The sequence below is a fragment of the Crassostrea angulata genome, chromosome 2 (genome assembly GCF_025612915.1).
Source record: "Crassostrea angulata isolate pt1a10 chromosome 2, ASM2561291v2, whole genome shotgun sequence".
NCBI classification, from domain to species: domain Eukaryota; kingdom Metazoa; phylum Mollusca; class Bivalvia; order Ostreida; family Ostreidae; genus Magallana; species Magallana angulata.
In genome coordinates this window covers 30,843,646-30,864,088 of record NC_069112.1, presented here as the reverse complement: position 1 = coordinate 30,864,088, position 20,443 = coordinate 30,843,646, and the positions used below count along the sequence as shown (strand labels likewise).

At 33.4% G+C, this 20,443-nt stretch overlaps 3 protein-coding genes across 3 annotated transcripts; 2 read left to right on the top strand and 1 right to left on the bottom strand.

Moving 5' to 3' along the window:
* The first annotated feature begins 715 nt into the window (after positions 1–715).
* Positions 716–2,898, top strand: LOC128173845 (uncharacterized). The gene is made up of 5 exons (XM_052839523.1): positions 716–1,033; positions 1,275–1,364; positions 1,549–1,641; positions 1,849–1,911; positions 2,140–2,898. Exons 1-5 carry the CDS (start codon positions 1,008–1,010, stop codon positions 2,570–2,572), a joined length of 705 nt encoding a protein of 234 aa, XP_052695483.1. The 5' UTR covers positions 716–1,007; the 3' UTR covers positions 2,573–2,898.
* Positions 2,899–7,047: 4,149 nt separating this feature from the next.
* Positions 7,048–10,521, top strand: LOC128173143 (uncharacterized). Its single transcript, XM_052838863.1, has 4 exons — positions 7,048–7,137; positions 7,938–8,141; positions 8,433–8,488; positions 9,647–10,521. Exons 1-4 carry the CDS (start codon positions 7,060–7,062, stop codon positions 9,702–9,704), a joined length of 396 nt encoding a protein of 131 aa, XP_052694823.1. The 5' UTR covers positions 7,048–7,059; the 3' UTR covers positions 9,705–10,521.
* An 83-nt stretch (positions 10,522–10,604) lies between these two features.
* LOC128173179 (uncharacterized) lies at positions 10,605–12,199 on the bottom strand. The gene is made up of 2 exons (XM_052838892.1): positions 11,442–12,199; positions 10,605–11,340 (listed from the first exon to the last, which is right to left on the bottom strand). Exons 1-2 carry the CDS (start codon positions 11,964–11,966, stop codon positions 11,098–11,100), a joined length of 768 nt encoding a protein of 255 aa, XP_052694852.1. The 5' UTR covers positions 11,967–12,199; the 3' UTR covers positions 10,605–11,097.
* Between the last annotated feature and the right edge of the window lie 8,244 nt (positions 12,200–20,443).

Below are 20,443 nucleotides of genomic sequence, written 5' to 3'. Positions count from 1 at the left end.
TTTTCACTACACAGTGCTGGCGCTGGTTGAGGATAGCCCTCATGTACATGTCAAGCTGATACAACATCGCCTATAAATAGAGTATCCAGTTTCTCAACCATATATTTCTGATCCTATCCCCATAATATTGTTCGAATAAATCACGTTTCGTGCATTTATCAAAAGTCGATTGTTAAATCTCGGCTAAATTCTTAAAATAATATGCGCTGCAGTGTTGAAAAGTTTTCTTGTAGGTTTTTTTTAGTAAAAATATTTAAAAAAAAAGGTCGATATACTTTATTCCTGTTTGGTCAAAACAAACTACTTGTAATTTCAATTTTACTTTGTATCGGTAGGTATGAATAATTCACAGCGGAATATTACAATAATTTTATTTGTTTTATAACTATTTGTAAAATGATAATTTTATTATGTTGATAAATCGGCTCACTTAACCTTAGTAAATGGGTATATATATATATATATATATATATATATATATATATATATATATATATATATATATATATATATATATATATATATGTTGTACACAATATAAAATATTTTTTATGTAGGTAGATAAAAATAATTTACTGCTGAATTACATGACTTAATATTTAATTTGTTTTATACCACATGTACAATGTATAGATATGGAAAACAATGACCTAAGTACTTTATAATTACACAGCCGAGTAAATATGATGAATTGAATAAAAAAGGTCACATTTAATAAGGTACATGTGTAGAAAATTAGAACAATTACATGTATTATAAATTTACATAATTTCTTCAACACGATTTCACCTGATTAAGGACACAGTGATTAAACAGATCACGCAGGTGTGTCGCGCAGATATGTCGCGAAGCAGCGGTAGTTTTAAAAAAGATATTTTTTATGTATATTATATGCATAAAAAATATCGTAAAATCACGTATTATAATCACACCCAAAAGCGAATACCTTTAAATACTAGCTGTTTCCTTCACTCTACCATCAGCAGAATAACTACCAACCCAACATAATGGCACAGAAGTATTTGGACATGATGTAAGTTTATTATTTTTCTATTTCAATTTCAAAAATTTGTAAAACTAATGATATGTACCTTAAGTATGAAAAATAAAGCGTTAAATTAAATTTAATTCAAAAAAAAGAATTCGATCTTTTGTGATCATCTTTGATAATACATGTATATTACATAAATACTTCATTGTATTTTGTCAGACTTTTTAAACATTACTTTTGGGTTTTAAAAAATATTAAGGTTTCATTAATTTCTTATTAAAAGCGAACAGGAAAAGGCTAGACCATTTAGAGATTTTGAAGAGGAATGGGTTGATCTAGGAAAACAGCTTTGCCTAGTTGCTTTTGAACCAGGGTATATACAATGTCATGTATACATTGAATGATAGTGTAAAGTTTACGAGAATAAAATTACAAACATTTCATTTTGGAGATATACAATATGATACTTTTTTTTTGAAAACGAGTCACAATAATATTTTGATAACATGTATAAGAAAGCAAAAATTTTTACTTTACATATAATCATATTTCTATAGGAATTCTCCCAAAGACGACGTGGAAGAAATTGAGTCCCCATCCCTTAAAAGAAAACTAAGTCAGGCGGAGGACTCTTACATTTTAAACAAGAGGTATATGATTTTTTTATTTGATTTACCATTAATTGTTAAATTTATACTACCATGTAATTGTTTATGTAGTATTAATCTATAGTCAGACAATTCGTTTTAGACTGACTACTATATATAGTATTTTATCAAATAACCTACTTGTTTTTTTTTTTGCAAGGTCTTCATGTAGCATTTGAGTTCATTCCTAACTATTTGGTTATTCTGTAGGAGAACAAAGCTACAAAAACTAAGTGTAATGGAGGATGAAGATGTCATACTGACCAATCTAAGGTAGCGCATGGCTTTTTTGTGTGTTTGTTGTACAATTTTTCTTTAATCTTTTTTTTACTTTATTAAATCTTAAGGAGAAAACATAAAAATTAGTGTTAGTTTTTTTTAATCTAAGGTAACGTATGGCTTTTTGTGAGTGTGTGTTTTACAATATTTCTTTTAATTATTTATAATTACTTTAAGAAAAAAAAAACGTGAAAAATAGTGTTAATTTTTTTAATTATTCAGAAAAGAGGACCCATCAAAGTATGAGAAATTAGAAAAGAGAATACGGGGAGATGGAACCTCGGTGGGATTTAAGACCACCCCGACAATTATTGGATACAACTCTCAGTCGCCAGAAAACTGCACGTCTCAGGGATTTAAGACCACCACAACGACAATACCTGTGTATTCGTCTCAATCGCACGAATGCAGTACGTCTCAAGGATTTACGGTTAAGACCGTCGCGCCAACTACCGACTATCCCCCTCAAGAGCCAGAATGTACCATGACAATTCCTGCGTACTCGCCTCAGTCGCCAGAATACAGTGTGTCTCAGGGATTTACAACCGCTGCAACAACTATTAAGAACCCCCCTCCTCAGTCGCCAGAATGCAGTACGTCTCAGGGATTTACAACCGCTGCAACAACTATTAAGAACCCCCACTCTTTGCACTAAGGTAACCCATGACGTTATTGACTGTATACTCACCCTTGGCTGTGATCTCATATATCCCACCTTGACCTCGTGTGACCCTTAGGGAAAAAAACCATGACGTTGTGTGACATTTCTGCCTGTAAACTCCCCCGAGACTGTATCATGACGTCATCCCTGGGGAAAACCCATGACGTCATCCCTGGGGAAAACCCATGACGTCATCCTGACTATATGACTGTAGAGTGTCCTTGACTGTAGACTACCCCCTGACTGTAGACTACCCCCTGGGGAAAACCATGACGTCATCCCTGGGGAAAACCCATGACGTCACCTGACTGCAGAGTGACTGCTCTCTGTCCCCCTTACTACTGATTGGGAACTGATCAAAATTTTGTGATTTTTATTGTAAGGGTTTTTTTTCAATTTAAATAAGGTTTTATTCTACAGTCAAACAATTTTAAACATTAAAAGTATTATATTTTGTCGGAGATTATATGCCTTAATTATATAAACAATATTAAAAGTTGATTTCTTTGCTGTTGGTAAATTGTGTTTAAGATTTCTGTTGTTTAAGAGTTGCTCAATATATCTTTATAGTTATATCAATCTTATTTTTCTATTTTTTGATTCAAAAATGTCTACAAGCTATATCTCTATCTATATTTAAACAATGAAATGCTTTCTGTGGTGATTCATTGGGATATGAAGGTAGCAACATTGCAGAAATTATATTACCTGCTCATGCGGGTTATGTACATTCCAAGTTTCAATAGGAAATACTTGGTCTTTCCGGTTTTATGAATTGAAGAAAATTGTCTACGGGAGTTCTAATGTTAAACTAAAATCATGCGTCATATGTTTTCTCAAAACGTTTTGAAATATATATTGAATTATATTTTGGGTGTAGTGACACAACCAATGCGCAGACCGGAAAAGATTTTGGGTAGGCAATTCAAAAGAATTAGAGGTCTGCTGGGATCAACGTGCAAAACAGCCCTTTAGCTGTAAATAAGTTACTTTTCATCTGATTTTATAAATCCTTTCTTTTATTGTTCAGAAGAAAGGATACAATCTTAATATTATGGTCAGAGCGGCAACTTTTTGACCATTTATATGGGTTTGAAAGACCTAAAGATCACAAGTTGTTAAAATTTGAAAATAAAAATTATTTCGCTCTGCTGTAAGAAAATACAGCATACATACTGTAGGCATACCAAATTTTTTGTGTGAGGAATGAATAGATACTTCAATATGACTGTTTGAAAATATTCTTCTGGGATAGAAGTGTAGCTACCTTTAAAGTTCCGGAGTTGTCTTTCTTTTTCGGTGCAGTACTAATTAGTTTTAATCTAAGCATCTGGTTATACCAAGGCATTTACGGTTAAGAACGCTTGGAAATAAATTTAAGAATAATTTTTTTTTTAACATTTGAATAAAAAAGGATTATGGGGATGTCGAAAATCCCAAACTTTTTGATGAAAACAAAAACAGTTCTAGTATTTTGTTTGAAATTTTGGATTTTGCTTTGTGTATGAAAGTTTACTGATATTATATTTGGTTTAAATTCTTTTATAGTGTGCAGTGCAGTGCCAGAGTTGGTCTTTTGATTATGGCATCACCAGCCAAAAGAGTGAAGAGGTAAATGTTCATTTCTTTAATTTGTTAACATAATTATTACTGAATTTAGTTTATTTTGTGTTGTATTAAAGGGGATTTATTTCATCAAGTTATTTGTGACCTTAATGTATAGTTTATGTGAAGACTACAAATGGAAATAAAATAGCATTGAAGATATAATTTTTTTTAATTATGCTTTATAACTATAGCTTTAATAGGGTGTACCGGGGCTATAATATTTAGTAAACACAATGAAAAATCATGTATGAAAATGTCATTTTCAATGAAATATGAAGGAAACAAGGCACATATTTTGGACTATTGTCCATTTTTGACTGATGAAATATATTTAGAATGCCAACAGTCTTCTAAAACAAAATTTAACAAGCTCTTGACCTTCTCTTTAAAGTGATGTACAATTGAATATAAGTATCAGATTTACTTAACCCATGATGTAACATAAAATGTGAAGGAATTGATTAATTGTCAACATAATTCCTTCTAATGTGCAGAGAAGGGGAAACAAATTCTTCAAATCAATAATGACGTCATAAAAGTTCTAGCACCAGCACTCTGGAATCATTTACTAGATGTTGACTTTAAGACTTGCTCTGGTTAATATCATAATAAAATTAATTGGGGACTTCAAGACGTTTGACATTATTATCTCTGGTACTTAATGTCAAGCAGATTGAAATTTGGTATATTTTGTTTAGATACTTCTTTCTTAAAACTACATTCATAGAGTGAATACTTACAAGAAGTGATTGATTTGTTTGTTTTTTTTTGTTTTTTTTTTGATGAGCTGGTAGCTTTTTTTCTGGGTCACAGTTTGACTGTTTCCATAAGATATGGATTCATTGCATGTAATATCAAATGTGTTTTCTTATTGTTCTATCATTGTGTATATTATTGGTTCATGATTAAGTGTGATATTGTGTGGTTTTGGGTTTTTGTGGTTCTTTTTATCAATTTGGGCATGAATTTATTAGAATAATGGGGAATAAGGTGTTAGTTAAATGTTAATTTTTTTAAGGTTATTAAGATGTTGATGTATGCAGTATAGCAATTTTGATTTATTTGTTTTGCTAACAGAGTAATTTTGTCGTTAAGACTGGTAAATTAATACATGTTGATTTTTCAATTTGTTTGCAGAGATTTTCATTGAAGTGTTTCACAAACATGTCTTGTATTGGATTATTAGTTGAAATTTAAGCAGTTGCATGATTATGGAATGATTGATTTGCAGGGTCCATTGCCCATCACCATATTTGTGGTAGAAGATGTACTAGAGAGAAAGTATTGCAATGGTGGTGTTTATGAAACATCATATGCTGCGTCATCTGTGAACCAATATAGCAACATAAGCCCAATCATCATACATGAGAAGCACATGGGTGTGTTGAAGAAAGACAAGAGTTTCATCTTGATGAAATATGTTACTCTTCAGGATGGGACTTTGAAGATTGGTATTCAATGAGTTGTAAGTTTTGATATTTGATATTGCATGTTTATTGTTCCACATTATTTGCTAATGTAAATGTCTTGGCAATATTTGAACCTTTCAAGAATTTATTTTCTAATGCCAGTTATTTTTGAAGATGGATAAGGTTTGTTTTTAAGACAGAATTAGAAAATACATATCTCAATGGGTATAGTAAGGAAAGCTAATGCATGTATCATTGATATTCATGTATGATTGGTTCATCATTGGTGTGTCGAATGACACAAATTTTTAAGAAATAAGATAGATTATTTAGATATTGTCTGACCTTAAAGGGGCATGGTCATGATTTTGGTCGAGAATTATTATTTTGATTTTTAGCCGGGCTCTGCTGAAAGCAGAGTCCTGGCTATAGGCAGGCAAATCGCTAATGTTACTTTAAATAGCACAAGTAAACAAAAAACCAAACAGCATCAAAGTAAAGCTTCCGCTATACCAAATAGTACACAAAGAGCCACGTTTTGTCAAAAGTGTTGGCATTTTGTTTGTATTTTTTTAAATTTCGAATGAATTGTCTATCTTGTATAGTTTTCTTATTAATAACGTATTTTTAAAACATTACTATGCATTTTGGACACATACAATGCGCATGAATTTCCATGAACTACTTTGCTGCGCGATGAAGAAATGGGGATTGAATATATAATGCTTGTTGCAAAATTCAAGGCAGCAACTGTTGAACTTTTTAACTTCTACTAGACAGACATATTTTTTGTTTATAGCCGCTTACAAAATTTAGTCGCTCTCTGACGCTTTGCCGACATTAAAAGCATGAGAGAGAGAGAGAAAGAGAGAGAGAGATTTTCAGTCTTTACTACACAATATGCATAAAGACACACCAAAAGAGCCCGGCTTTCAGTACTTTGATTAATATTCACAGTTCTTCAGAAAGGCATTTTAAATAGGCAACGGAAATTTGAGTGTCATTTGTTGAGTTATAAGCGAGTTACAGAGCTTGAAATTCTTCGCTATGTGAACAAAGCGTCTGTTTAAAACGAATATGTTAAACGTTAGGATCTGTTTATCCATGCCTAAAATAAATAAAAAGATAGACAAATAAGATGGAAAAAGATTTTTACTGGTATATTGAACAACAGGGCACGAGCCTTGTTTACATGACAAAGAATTGTGAGCCCTTTATCTTGCTTATAACTCTACGAATCACTCTCAAATTGTATTTGATTATTAGAAATGCCTTACTGAAGCATTGTAAGCAATAGAAATCGAAAAATAAAACTTGACCAAAATCGTGGGCATGCCCCTATAAAAACAATGACAAATAACCTAATAGTATAATGTTTGCCTCAAGTAAGAGGGAAGAGATGTTTTCAATTTTAGCCTATGCACACAAAGAATCCCGAGACGTTGAAGATCTTTTCAGTGCCCTATGACAATTTCTGAACTTGGAAGGATAAACTCCCTGAATGTTAGGGAGAGAGTTTCTGTGAAAGGAGAGGTCACAAAAGTAAGTTATACCTCAGATGTCATTGATAGCAAATTTTTATGTTGTATTTTCATTTATTATATTATTTTTTTATTAATTGATTTTCAAATATTTTTGGAATATATGATCAACATTTTGATATCTTATTTTGTTTCATTATTAAAGATATGGGTAATTTAAATTTTTTGGATGGTGTTTCCATAATTATGATCAATATATGGAAGTATTGATAATAGTTAAAGTCATCTGAACAAGAGCTTAGACTTTAGTTAGTATGGTCATTTTTTTTAGGCAGATTTGTCTATATGATTGCATGTTAAAGAGGCATAGCTCTTTAATATTAACAAGATAATTCTTTTTGAGCTTTAACTGGAAACATAGCAATTTCATGGGTAATGGGCCTGTGTAATTATTTTTTTTGACTTGCTGTGTGTTCCTGAAAATCTGAGAAACGTTCATTGAACTCTTCTGGGAATACTGAAGTCAAGGTACTGTTAATGGTCATAGATAATACATTTTTTTATCTTTAAAATTCATTTGTAAAGAAAGTTTTTGCAAGAAAAGATGAGTCAATTTATGAACAAACATAACATTTATTGATGATTGAATGGGTATTCTAAATTTAAAAATGTTAGCAATTTCATGTGTAATGGGCCTGTGTAATTATTTTTTTTGACTTGCTGTGTGTTCCTGAAAATCTGTGGTTTTGTTGAAATTGTTCAATGAAAATGCTATATGTGTTATTTAATATGGAGGTTTAAAACTGAATTACAACAATTGGTTAGATTTGTACATGTGTTTTGTTTATTTTTTGTATACAGGTTTCTGATGTAATGCATAGCAACAGTACGAAGAGACGAACTGTGACTTTATCAGACGGCAATGCTGCCATTGAAGTGAAGTTATGGGGGGAGTTGGTAGATTCCATAGCGGCTGTTGGTTCGACAGTTGTAGTCACATGTGTACATGTCGACATATACCAAGAGAAACGTTCATTGAACTCTTCTGGGAGTACTGAAGTCAAGGTACTATTAATGGTCATAGATAATACATTTTTTTATCTTTAAAATTCATTTGTAAAGAAAGTTTTTTGCAAGAAAAGATTATGCAATTTATGAACAAACATAACATTTATTGATGATTGAATGGCTATTCTAAATTTAAAAATGTTATATTATTGATTTAGGAAAAAGAATATGATAAAATGAGAATGATTGAAATATTGACTTTTTTTATATCGATGATACATAGCTCATCAGTGTAGAATTGAAATGTATATTAAAGTTTGAAATGCTTATTTTTTTTTATATTTGTAGATTGTGGACACAGAGGAAGATTTTTCGGGGACTGTCAATGGAGTGTCCTTTGATGAGTATGAAATTATTTTTTTTCCAAACATTTTTCTGTATATAATTATATTCCTCTGGAAAGAATCAAGATAATTTTTAATTTGTTTTTTTATTGATTCTTCTTCATTTCTTAGTTTATGATTTGCAGAGTTTATCTCAATGAATAGTCTGAGGATATAGAGATAAGCTATTTTTGCATTGTAATGGTTTTTTTTAAATGCAACTTGTAAGGATTTCTTATTTTGATCTGTGTTATAGGGAATGAGGTGTATTTTTTCCTTATGTGTTTAGCTATTTGTCTGTTTGTTTTCTATGCTTTAATATGAGCATCTATTAATGGCAGATAATTAAATTAAACTTACAGGCTGCCTTCATTGACGGAAATGTCTATATTTAGATACCATTTATTAATAATTCTAAAAAAATTTTCACATAAAATTGCAAAGATTTTGCTGTTTGATAGATGCAAAAGGTGAACGTTAATGATTTTAAACTGTATATTTGATCTAATGTGAATTAATTTTTAAAAAATTTCGTCAGAATCTATGCGTCAAGAATAAGGAAGATTTGTATGTGAAATATTGAAGAATATTAGTACTATTCATATCATGATTTATTTCTTATGAACTATTAATATGATAATGTTCAACAAAATTCCAAATGTTGGAAACTATCTGTGAAATCAAAGAGATCTCTTTTGAAACCTTGATAAGTCCCTTGATTTAAAGAGATTGTGTTTTTTGGGGATATATGTAATTTAGTGTTTGTAGACAATTATGAAAAGTTATGTTCTTGACTATTCATTCTTTTTTTTTAATGAAATTGAACAAATGCTTATGTTTTGCTATTCTGACCAAACCGGGGAGAAAAGAAAATGAGATAAATTATATGGTTGTATAAATGTTGATGCATTTTTGTAATGATGAATAGTAGGAGTTATATCACAATGAAACCTCTGTGTGACACCTTTAGATGTTTGTTTAAAATGTATCACATAATTGGAATTTTAAAAAAAAATTATTAAGTGAAGTTATATTTTGAGCCATGCTTTGCAATGTTTTTTAGGCATTGAATTTAGTGCAATTTAATTTGTTTTAATCAGAGCTATGGTATCAGTTTAGCTTATCTCCATTCTTGACTTTTCATTTTTGTGTGATGTATTTTTTTTTTATGTTTTATAGATCTAACCTATCCATTCCTGTGGATGAGGACTTTATGTCCTGTAGTTCAGAGCAGTAAAAGGAACTGTTTCCAGAATCAACATTTGTGGAGAATGTGAAAGTCAGGGGGACAAGAAGAAGATCGATAATAATGTCTATGTAAGACATGTTGTTATTTTCTTAAGTTATAAAATATTATTTGGAAGAAAAAAGTTTTTAAAAGTTATTGAAATATGATATTGATTATAAGGATTAAAATTAGGATAAATTTATGGTAAATAAAAATTTGTTCACGATGGAGTATTTGAGCGTAGTTTGATATTTTGATATTGTTGTTAATAGTTATTTTTGAGGTTTGATGATTTTATGGATATAGTATTTAGTTTTCTGAAACAATGAACCGGAAAAGTTTTCTTATATATTAATAGCTGTTTTTCACATTTGGCAGTGATAATCCAATTAAAGCACAATAATGAATTCCTTTAGCTGACCTTAACTAATCCTTTTCTGCATATGGAAAACACATACCGGTACATGAAACCATCTAATCAAAGAGCTTTGTAAAACTAGTACCCGCTAATGAGACCTGCAGACCTGTGTTGTGTACGTAACTTCAGACAAAGATCAGTTATTTGTAACATGCATTTTTATGACCTAATCTTCAAAACCCCTTGCACTATTTTATTAGGTAAATAACAGCTTTAAGGTGGTGCAGGACACCTGCATATTGTGATGTATACTTCCTTAATTGAGATAAACAATAAAGTATAGATATCAATTAAATATTTACCCCCAAAATAATGTTACCTAACATTGAAGCGCAATGGGTTAGAGCGTTTACATGTCTGTAAGAGCATTGAGGTTCAAGGTGTATTTTTGATAATTTTACTATTGATATAAATGAATTTTCATGGGGGGGGGGGGGGGGGGGTCTCGACCCCTCACTACAACCCCTTCTCTAAATCTGTGCACACGATGATGTACATGTAGGCACATCTGAAACCGGAAACCGCCACGGGGAGGGGGCATAATTTCATTTTTAATTTTTTTTGTAATAATTATATAGACCATTATACTTTCTATGACATGAAATGTTAAGATTATTGATTAACTGAAAATTCACTGTTAACAGTTCACCCCCAAATTGCACATAAAATGCTGCTCATGTGTATTATCATATGGGAAGGGATCTCATCCTTCAATGAAAATTATAATTTTTAAATGTATTACAGAAGCTTGCATGTGGTCTTCATTTTTAACTAAACTGGTACAAAACAGTGTTTTTTAGGGGCAAACACTTGGTGCGGGCATTACTGTCTAATGACAGCATCTAGTTTGATCTGTATATATATGCCACAGCATTTATAGCCAGATACCACTTTTTCCAAAAACATTTCAGTAATAGAGTCTTTATTTGGCTTTGATGAAATCAACTTTCATGTTTTTCACCCAAAAACATATCTTCTTTATTCTTAGGAGAGAAATTTGTTTTCCTCAATCTCAACAGCTTTTATCTGCTTTCCAGATCTTCTTGAATAAGCTTCTGGTTTCAGGAAATGCGTAATGAAAACCTTGAATAATTCCACCTGTTTGTCAAAAAGCCGATGGACCATGGGCTGTTTTGTTTGGGACATCATAACATACTCCTTTAATATTGGGAAAACAGAAGTGTAGAAATGGAACACCAGGAGAGTTCTCTTTTCTAGGAACAACACCTTCAAAAGCAAATTTTGTAACTATATATTATGTACATTCAGACATTATCATACATATTAATTTCCATGATACTATATCTTTTCAATAGAAAATAAACTACCTTTTCAAAAATCCTTGTTTTTCTCATCTTTCCATCACTTGTCATGGACTTTTTCTTCAGGTAGTTGTGGACACTATTTAGTTTTGCTTTTGCAAGTTCACTTACTTTCCTGTCATTTAAAATCTTTCTGATAACAGGCTTGTAAATATTTCTATCTTCCAACTTCAGAAATCCAAAATAGAAGACATAATATTCATCCCAGAGCCGAAGTATTCCAGCAGCAATATCATAACAAGTCATCCATCTATGACTTACAAATTTCTCTGGTGTTGTAAACTTTATCCCTAGAATTTCACAGACCTCAGCAAGTTTTTCTCTTAAGTCTACAGACCAGCGATGGTCTGTGTGGAGATCTGTAAAGAGGGACTCCACCCAGTAATCAAATGGAGCACACAACTTTTTGCTTGCATTTTGCAAGTGGTGACAAATGTCACCATCTATATTTAAAAGACATGGGGCTCTTGAGTCTCTGGTTTTTTTCTCCAATCCATTTTTGGAACCTCTCATTACTGCACATGCATCCATTAGAATAGAAACAGCATTAACCCATGGAATACTGTTGGAGTTAAATACTTCATATAATGCCTCCAACAAATATGATGATAATTAAAATATCCTTTAGTCCAACAACAACTTGTAGACATATTTTGTGATGGTCTGACCTTTGATTATCTCAGGATGAAAATTCTTAGAGAAAACCCCAAAGACTTGGAGTCAGCAATTCAGGTAGCCATGCGCAAGCAAAATTTAAGACGAAGACTAGCCCATGGAGGTTGACCACACGAGGAACAAAGGGTGTTTCAAGTGTACGGAAATGGGTCATAGGGCCAGATTCTGTCCACTAAATAAACCCCAGGTTAGGCCCAACCCTCAATTAAATAAACGACTTCATAATACCCAGGCTGTACATTATGTTGAGCAATGCCCCCTCCCACCGATTGAGTGTTGGAATTGTGGTAGGTTAGGACATTTGCGTGCAGATTGCTGAAGCACACACTTTTTTCTAAGAACGCAGCAAAATAGAAGTAGGTCAGCTGATCGTCAGTAACGGTCACGTGATTTTAAAGACCAAATTGATAGGAGATCACCCAAAATCTGGAACCGTCGCGCCACTTTTGATAAACAAAATCAGGAAAACTAGGATGTTCCTCCTTCGTTGAAGCCCGAAGGTAGAACTTTCATAAAAGACCTACATACAAACAACCCCAGTAGCTGTTTATTAAAAATTGGTAAAAATAAATTCAGAACGTTAGTAGATACTGGCGCGGCCGTATCCGAGAATTGTAAAAAAAAATGTATGATAATTTGTTCCCCCGCCCCAAATTGTGTAAAAATGATGTTCCTCGTCTTCAAGCAGCAAATGGTAATTCTTTAATCGCGTTAGGGTATGTAAATAGTTCATTTATGAATAAAGTTTCTTCTATATTCGTGAAGAATAAATATGATATAAAGGAACTTTAATAAACCTATGTAATCAGTAAGAAAACCATTGTTTTACAGAGATAGCAGAAGGCCCAAAATCACATCGAGAACCATTCAGTGGCGAAGATATTTATCCACACTACCCCCACCCGTTTTAGACAAAATAAAGAAATGACAGAAACATGAAGAAATGTAATTGGTTGGATGTATCAATTTGAAAGACTTTTCTGTAAGCGTCCTTGTACTCTAACTCTTCATTATTAATTGTAGGATGAAGCTGCTACAGACAGTTCTCCTTTCATCTTGGATTTGTAAAGGACACTACAACCCCAAAGAAACCTCGCCGACATGGAAAACCACGACGATCAATTGCAGACCCTCACGCTATGGGACCAATCACTGAAAAATTATCATACCAGTTGACCGGAGAGAATAGGAACTCCGATTATCCAAGGCCTGAACGCTATGGACCAGACCCGGACTTGGGGCGTTGATGTCTAAGAAATAGAGGAACGCAGTCGATGTTCCGCGAGGAGCAACTCGCCATTAGCGCAGGAAGTGCCGTTGGTGTGCTTATAACAATTGTGCATTCAATATGTTTCAATTTGTGAAAAATGTAAAATGTTTTGAAAATAATTATGAAATGTTATATTTGAAATAAAAATCTGATGAGCTGTGAACTTCGGAAGGAATTCATCGACTCCGAATTTCGCAACGTTTTCTTGATTATCGTTCCGATTATTCGAAATGGATGCAATTGTGAGAATCGATAACTTTAGTGTAATTTTTTTGTACGCTGGACTGTCTAACTTTTATATATGCTTATGTATTTTATTATAATTCTAGCGGCCCTTATGCTTGAATTAACATTTAATAATGGACTTTATATGTTACGTGTGTGGAACTTTGGACAATCCTGAACGCATTTAGTTGAGATTATATTTGACTTTAATCATTTTGTATTGATAATTATTGTTGTTCAAAGTATATTGATTATTTTTGACTTTTTGCATGAAATGCCAAACAATTATATATTGTCATGTGTGAAGTATACATATTTGTTGACAAACTATTATTGTGTCCCAAGCTGGTATAGGAAATTGGTCACTTCATTTGACCTCTTAACAGAGATGTTCTGACCGGTGTGTCACCAAGGAAGTTCATCTGACCTAGAAGAGTTTGAAGGATAGTTTCTCACACCGGGCACCTGGCGAAAGAAATCTCCCTCGGCCTCTTTGTTTCCTTGGACGCGTATAATACCCGTACTTGGTCAAAAGAATCAATCCTCAACGCACAACCAGTGAGGAAGAGCATAGTCTCCAGTCTTCTTGAAACCTTAAAGCTATACAATCACCGACTGTAAAACAATTTCTTCCGTCAGAGACTGTGTTATCTGGTGTGTTTTATTATTGGACTTTGTAATCGAGATAACTTTCTTACCTGATTTGTATTTATTTAATCTTTTATATTGTAACCTTATTACATGTAAAAATATTTGAACGTAGTACTCTGCTTTCTTTGTGCTCTGTTACTATTGTAGTTACATTGTAAAACGAATTAAAGCACCATAAGTATTAACTTTAGGTTAATATAAGAATATGATAAAAAAAATCTTTTTTTTTTTTGTATTTTTTATGCATGTGGCTTTTAATAGCATATCTTTTTTTAATTTAATTATTATTGTTTTACAGTGACTCTTCCGATTTAGTCGACTTATGGGATGAAATAACAGAGGAACCGAAGGATAATAGTAACCAGTCTCCATCTTTTCCCAAAACGATAAGTTTACTCACCCTTCCTAATACCATAGTGTCCGAGTCCAGTCCTAGAAGTACTGAGCCCAGTCATCGGAATGCACAAAAATGTAGGGGAAAACATCACCTTTTCCCCTCAAAACTTTACTCCAGAGTTCCGCAACATCGAGTATACAGTCTCCTCTGCAAAATTCATTTAAAGCGGGGAAATCCTCGACACCCTCCATACATAGGAAGACAGGGGTTAGTGAGACAGAAAGAATACTCTCGGCGCTAAAAAATGTTTCCCAAAATAGAATGCTTAGTAAGACATCTACACCGTTCCTTCAACAAAATTCAAAGGTGTCTATTTTTTACGGCACCAGTCAGGGAGGAATATGATACAAGTAATTCATTCACAACGCCAGGATTACCTTTTTACAGGTAAGGATGTTTTTCTATAGGTTACATATTGGGCAATACTAATCAAATATTACTGATTAAAAAACGAACATGAAAAATGAAAAAAAGTAACTGATTTTTATTCCTGTTCAATATTTTCAGAGATGTTTAGTACTTAAAAATTTACATGCATTTTCTTCAATAGCTACACTACATGCACTACCAATGCTTCGTCGTCATCTTATTCACCAGCCAATGATGAGAACTGGTCTCCAACTTTAGCCCCCGAAGACCATAACGAAATAAACTGCTCGTTAATGAATGCTGAGGACTCAATCCCCACTACGTTTAGGTACATTATTTAATATGTATATACTAAAAAATACACATCCTTAACTTTACTTATTGGGAGTATTCAATATCTTTTCGTTTTTATTACATTCAAAATGGACTAATTTTATTTTATTTATTTTTTAAGGAGGAATAATGAAAAGACGTTTGAAGCGCTGGACAAGAGGTTTTCAGAGCCCGGGGTCGTCGCGTCGAGAGAATTCCAAGTTAAATCCTTGCAGAAGCGGATGACGATGGATTTGCAGCAGAGTGGAAAAAACTATAAACTATCGTACGAACAAGTACGGATAACCAGAGAAAAACGTGTTAAATTTTCATCACTCCGATGAAGTTTTCATTTATTTTAATCTTTTAAAACTTTAAACAACTGGTTAACTTTAAAAAAAAATGTGTGAAATTGTGTTAAGTTTACGGTTTTGGAAAATAAGATGGGCCGAGCTGACAATCGTCGTAAGCAGGTTATCATGAGACAGTGATATGTTCCTCGCGTTTGACTGTACATGTATGTAAAGCACACCAACCTACAATCATCAACTTGTACTGTGACATCTTCTAAATAACAATGAACATTGATCAAAACGCCACTAAAAATAAATATTATTTTGTTGGAATCGCATGCTATAAAAAACTTGACATCAGACATGTTTGATAATCGTTTATATTGACTTTATACTGTCATTGTTGCCTTCAGACTTTTGACCTCAGACGGTGTGCCATTTGGAGTTTGACCTTGTTTGTGACCATGATCTTGACGTATATGGGTTAGGTCATTGTCCTTGAACTTTGGGGGTGTGACACCATTGCCCCTATAGCCCACAGACTATACCCCTAACTACTTTTACTCCTACTCATTGGATGCAGAAGACGAATTCTTGCATTTCGTACAGTGTAAGATTTCTGATTGGATATTGGTGTTGTCTTGTTATACATTGTTAATATTAAATTTCCCTCCTAAAACGATTTACATTGTAACTCTTACTGATTGGATGCCGAAAATTAGTTCTCTGCGGCTGGTACACTATGCTGAAACAGGTTAATGATATGTATATTTGCCTACAGGTGTAGACAAAATTGATACAGTAACCCTTTCAAAGTTAAACTAGAGGTACTGTGAGCAAGCTCACAATTGATACCCCCCGCTAAGAAAAAATCATAACTCATGTATTTTTTTCTATTATAGAAAATATTGGATGAATCTATTTCATCGTCCATTTTCTATAAATAACAACTGCTCTATTTTTTAAAACTGTTAATGCTTATATGAGTACACAAACCAATTTCTTTTCTTTAAATTCCATTTTAGTTCAAGTTAACTGTTAATGCATGATAACATTTGCATCCTTATGTTAACAAACATGACTCGAATCAAACGAAATTCCACATGTCAAGCAGCCACTTAATATAAACATTTTGAAATAATGGTATACTGAGCCCGATTTTTTTTTTAACAATGACCTTGAACTTCCTCAATTGACCTTTGGTAAAGGTCATGACACACTCTCAGGTTAAAAGCATTCTAGATGTTAATTAAGAACTTCCAATATTTGTCCATTAGAAAGATATGGACTGCAAACTTTTCTGCAAGTGACCTTGGCCTTGCCCAAATGACCTTGGGTCAAGGTCATGACAAATCCTTAGCTCATAAGCAATCTTTGTGTGAACTGAGAACTTCCAATGTTTCAACATAAGAAAGATATGGACCGGACAAGAATTTTTTACTTTTTTCTGCCATTGACCTTGACCTTGTCCAAATGACCTTGGGTCAAGATCATGACACACCCTTAGGTCATAAGCAATCTTTGTGTGAAGTAAGAACTTCCAATGTTTCTTCATCAAAAAGATATGGACCGGACACGAATTTTGCTTTTTTCTGTCAGTGACCTTAACCTTGCCCAAATGACCTTGGGTTAAGGTCATGACACACCCTTTGGTCATAAACAATCTTTGTGTGAAGTAAAAACTTCCAATGTTTCTCCATAAGAAAGATATGGACCGGACACGAATTTTGCACTTTTTCTGTTGTGACCTTGACCTTGCCCGACTGACCTTGGTTCAAGGTCATGACACATCCTTAGGTCATAAGCAATCTTTGTGTGAAGTAAAAACTTCCAATGTTTCTCCATAAGAAAGATATGGACCGGACACGAATTTTGCACTTTTTCTGTTGGTGACCCTGACCTTGCCCGAATGACCTTGGTTCAAGGTCATGACACACCCTTAGGCCATAAGCAATCTTTGTGTGAAGTAAGAACTTCTAATGTTTCTCCATAAGAAAGATATGGACCGGACACGAATCGAACAGACAGACGGACGGACAAGGTGATTCCTATATACCCCCCCCCCCATACTTCAGGTATAGTAAGGTTGTACTAATAATGTTGTGTAACGTGACGAGAAAGAATTATTTTTTTGAGACGACATTGATTTTAAAATCTGAAAGAGAAGCGCATAGTTTTCAATTATTCAATGTATAACTTAAAACACCGATAATGGTTTTTTTTTTTTTCAAATTTAGTTAAAATATTTTTTACCGTATTTTGAAAAAAAAGTGCTGAATAAGGTGAAATACTTTTAAAATAGGGTGACCTTATTTAATGAGAAGTGCAAACCACCCCACCCTCCCCTTTTTTGCAATGAATCACCCCATGGATGTGATATGTTTTGACTCTGTGTTAACGTAAACGGACACAAAATCGCTGACTTTGTATTTTTTATCTTATTTTTGAAAGGTTTGGCCTTTTAAAAGTAAATTGCATTTACAGTCAAGTTAATTTCTACTTTTCTCTACAATTTTTTTTTAGTGATTACTATTGACAGATAAATGTGCTGATTTCATTTATTTTAACACGGGTTTACTACAATCCCCTTAATACAACGAACTGTTGACCTAAAGACGCATTTTGTGTAATTATGTATGGGTCAGGGTTTTTTTTCTATTTTTGAAACTTTGGGAGTTTTTCACATATAGGGACTAATTGCTACATCCTACTTTTCATTATCGTTTTTGACCCCTAATGATATGAGGGTAACTATATAAGTAAAGGTAAAAAATTTATCAGTACCGCACTTTGTCCTCATTTCACACCGAGGATCTTTTACTTCGTGTTGAATTGTAAAAATGCAATATGCTGTTTTTCTCCTTTTCGGAAGTGTTGGGCTGTTGGCACAACATTGTAAAAATATAAAGCGTTGATAGTAGAGTAGGCGTCTGTTTAACCCCCCAAATCAATGGGCTATTGTTTAAAAAAGAACAATAGAAGAACAATGGGGGTGTATTGGTTGGGGACAGGTGGGGACCACCTGTCCCCTAAGATTTCAAATATCGTTGTCGCTTGAGTAAAGATACCTGAACGTAAATGTCTGAGCAAAGATGCCTGAACGTGCATATTATTTTCTTTCATTCTCTATCAGATGTTTTAACCTAATGGACACTGTTGTGTGAGAAAACTCCACCTTCTGTCAGTTTGAAGCAATCTTGATCAATTGTAATATTGTAGAAAATACTGCTAGCTACAAGATGTTTTTTCTGTCTATCTTTTCTTTCATTCTCTAACAGGTGGTTAATCCTGAGGAACTTTACTGCGTGAGAAAACACCGCCCCCTGTCAGTTTGAAGCAATCTCGACCAATCGCAATATCATAAAATACTGCTGACTACAAGGAATGTAACTTCCTGACCAGCAGCTCGATGGATACTAACTGCCAACTAATTAACGGCCGTGTTGTGTGCCCGCCAGGTACATAACGGTTGCATTACATGTGTTCGAAATGATAATACGGTTATATCTTTTTTGATGAAATATTTATGATTCTGTTTTATTTTCAGTAAATTTTGTCACTCCAAGAATGAGTGATCAGGAATCCGATGAATGTAAGTCATTGTTTGTTGAGTTGGTTTTGTATTGACATTGTTATTTATTTGTGTTCTTGTTATTTATTCGTTTTCTTGTTTTTTGTTTTTTCTTGTTATTTTCATTGCAAACGCCGAAGGATAGTACTTTGGTATTTCTGCTCATGTATATTGTTTCTAGTTGTTCGTTTACTTCAGATACAATCCCTCATCGTTCAACCTCGACGAGCATAACGATTGACAGTGAACGGACACGCATGGTAATCCAACGCCTGGTCACTACCCTGTTACACACTCGAGCATTCACCCCTACCAAAAGCACAAACATCAATCTATTCCCAGTCTCGTGATCATCGTTCCATTGTCCTTTCTACCTAGGTCAGCACACACACTATTACACCCTCAATACTACATAGTCTAGTATACACACTACCACCCCCCTAACTACTCAGGCTAGTACACATACTACCCTCGCCCCCACCTGTAATACTACTTGTGCTAGAACCTCCCCCCCCCTTTTCACTTCTTAGGTCAGGACACCTACTAGCCCTCCCAATCTCCTCTCCCACTACTCAGATTAACAGCCAGACATCAACCTTCAGGAACACTAATCATTCAGTAATCAAAGTAATTATGTTTATCTTTTTTAAAACTTATATTTATCTGATTAATAATTGGTTTTGCATGGTTTTATTCTTTCAATTAATTCCATCATGTTTTAATTATATATGTTCAAGAAATGTTCCTTTTTCACATGATGTTTTAATACCTGACACTGAAAGTTTTGTGTATGTAAGAAATAAGTCAATTAATGATTAAAAAAAAGTGTATTGATATTCTTATAATATTAAAATACATTACTGTATTGGTTTCAACAAGAAAATAGATCAATTTTAATTGGATTTTTTTATTACAGCTTTAGAGATCAGTATTGTATCGATGGTGCTGGCCCGCCTCCTCATGCTCGGGTGGGCAGCAAAGAAGTTCCTCAGACGCTGCACCCGAGTGAGGAGGAGGGGATTGGAAACAGTTCCAAAAGAACGTGTATGTACTTATTTGTTTTATATTAATATTTTTGGAAATCTTAAATCATTCATTCTGAGTCATATTAAATTCAGTTTGCATGTAAAGTTTCCCAGTAAAATTGTTTGTAGCATAGATACATACTTATGTCTTTTGTTTTATACATAGTTTGAAATGGAAACCCGTCCAGGGACCGTCCCACCGCCCCGTTATTTCAAATTG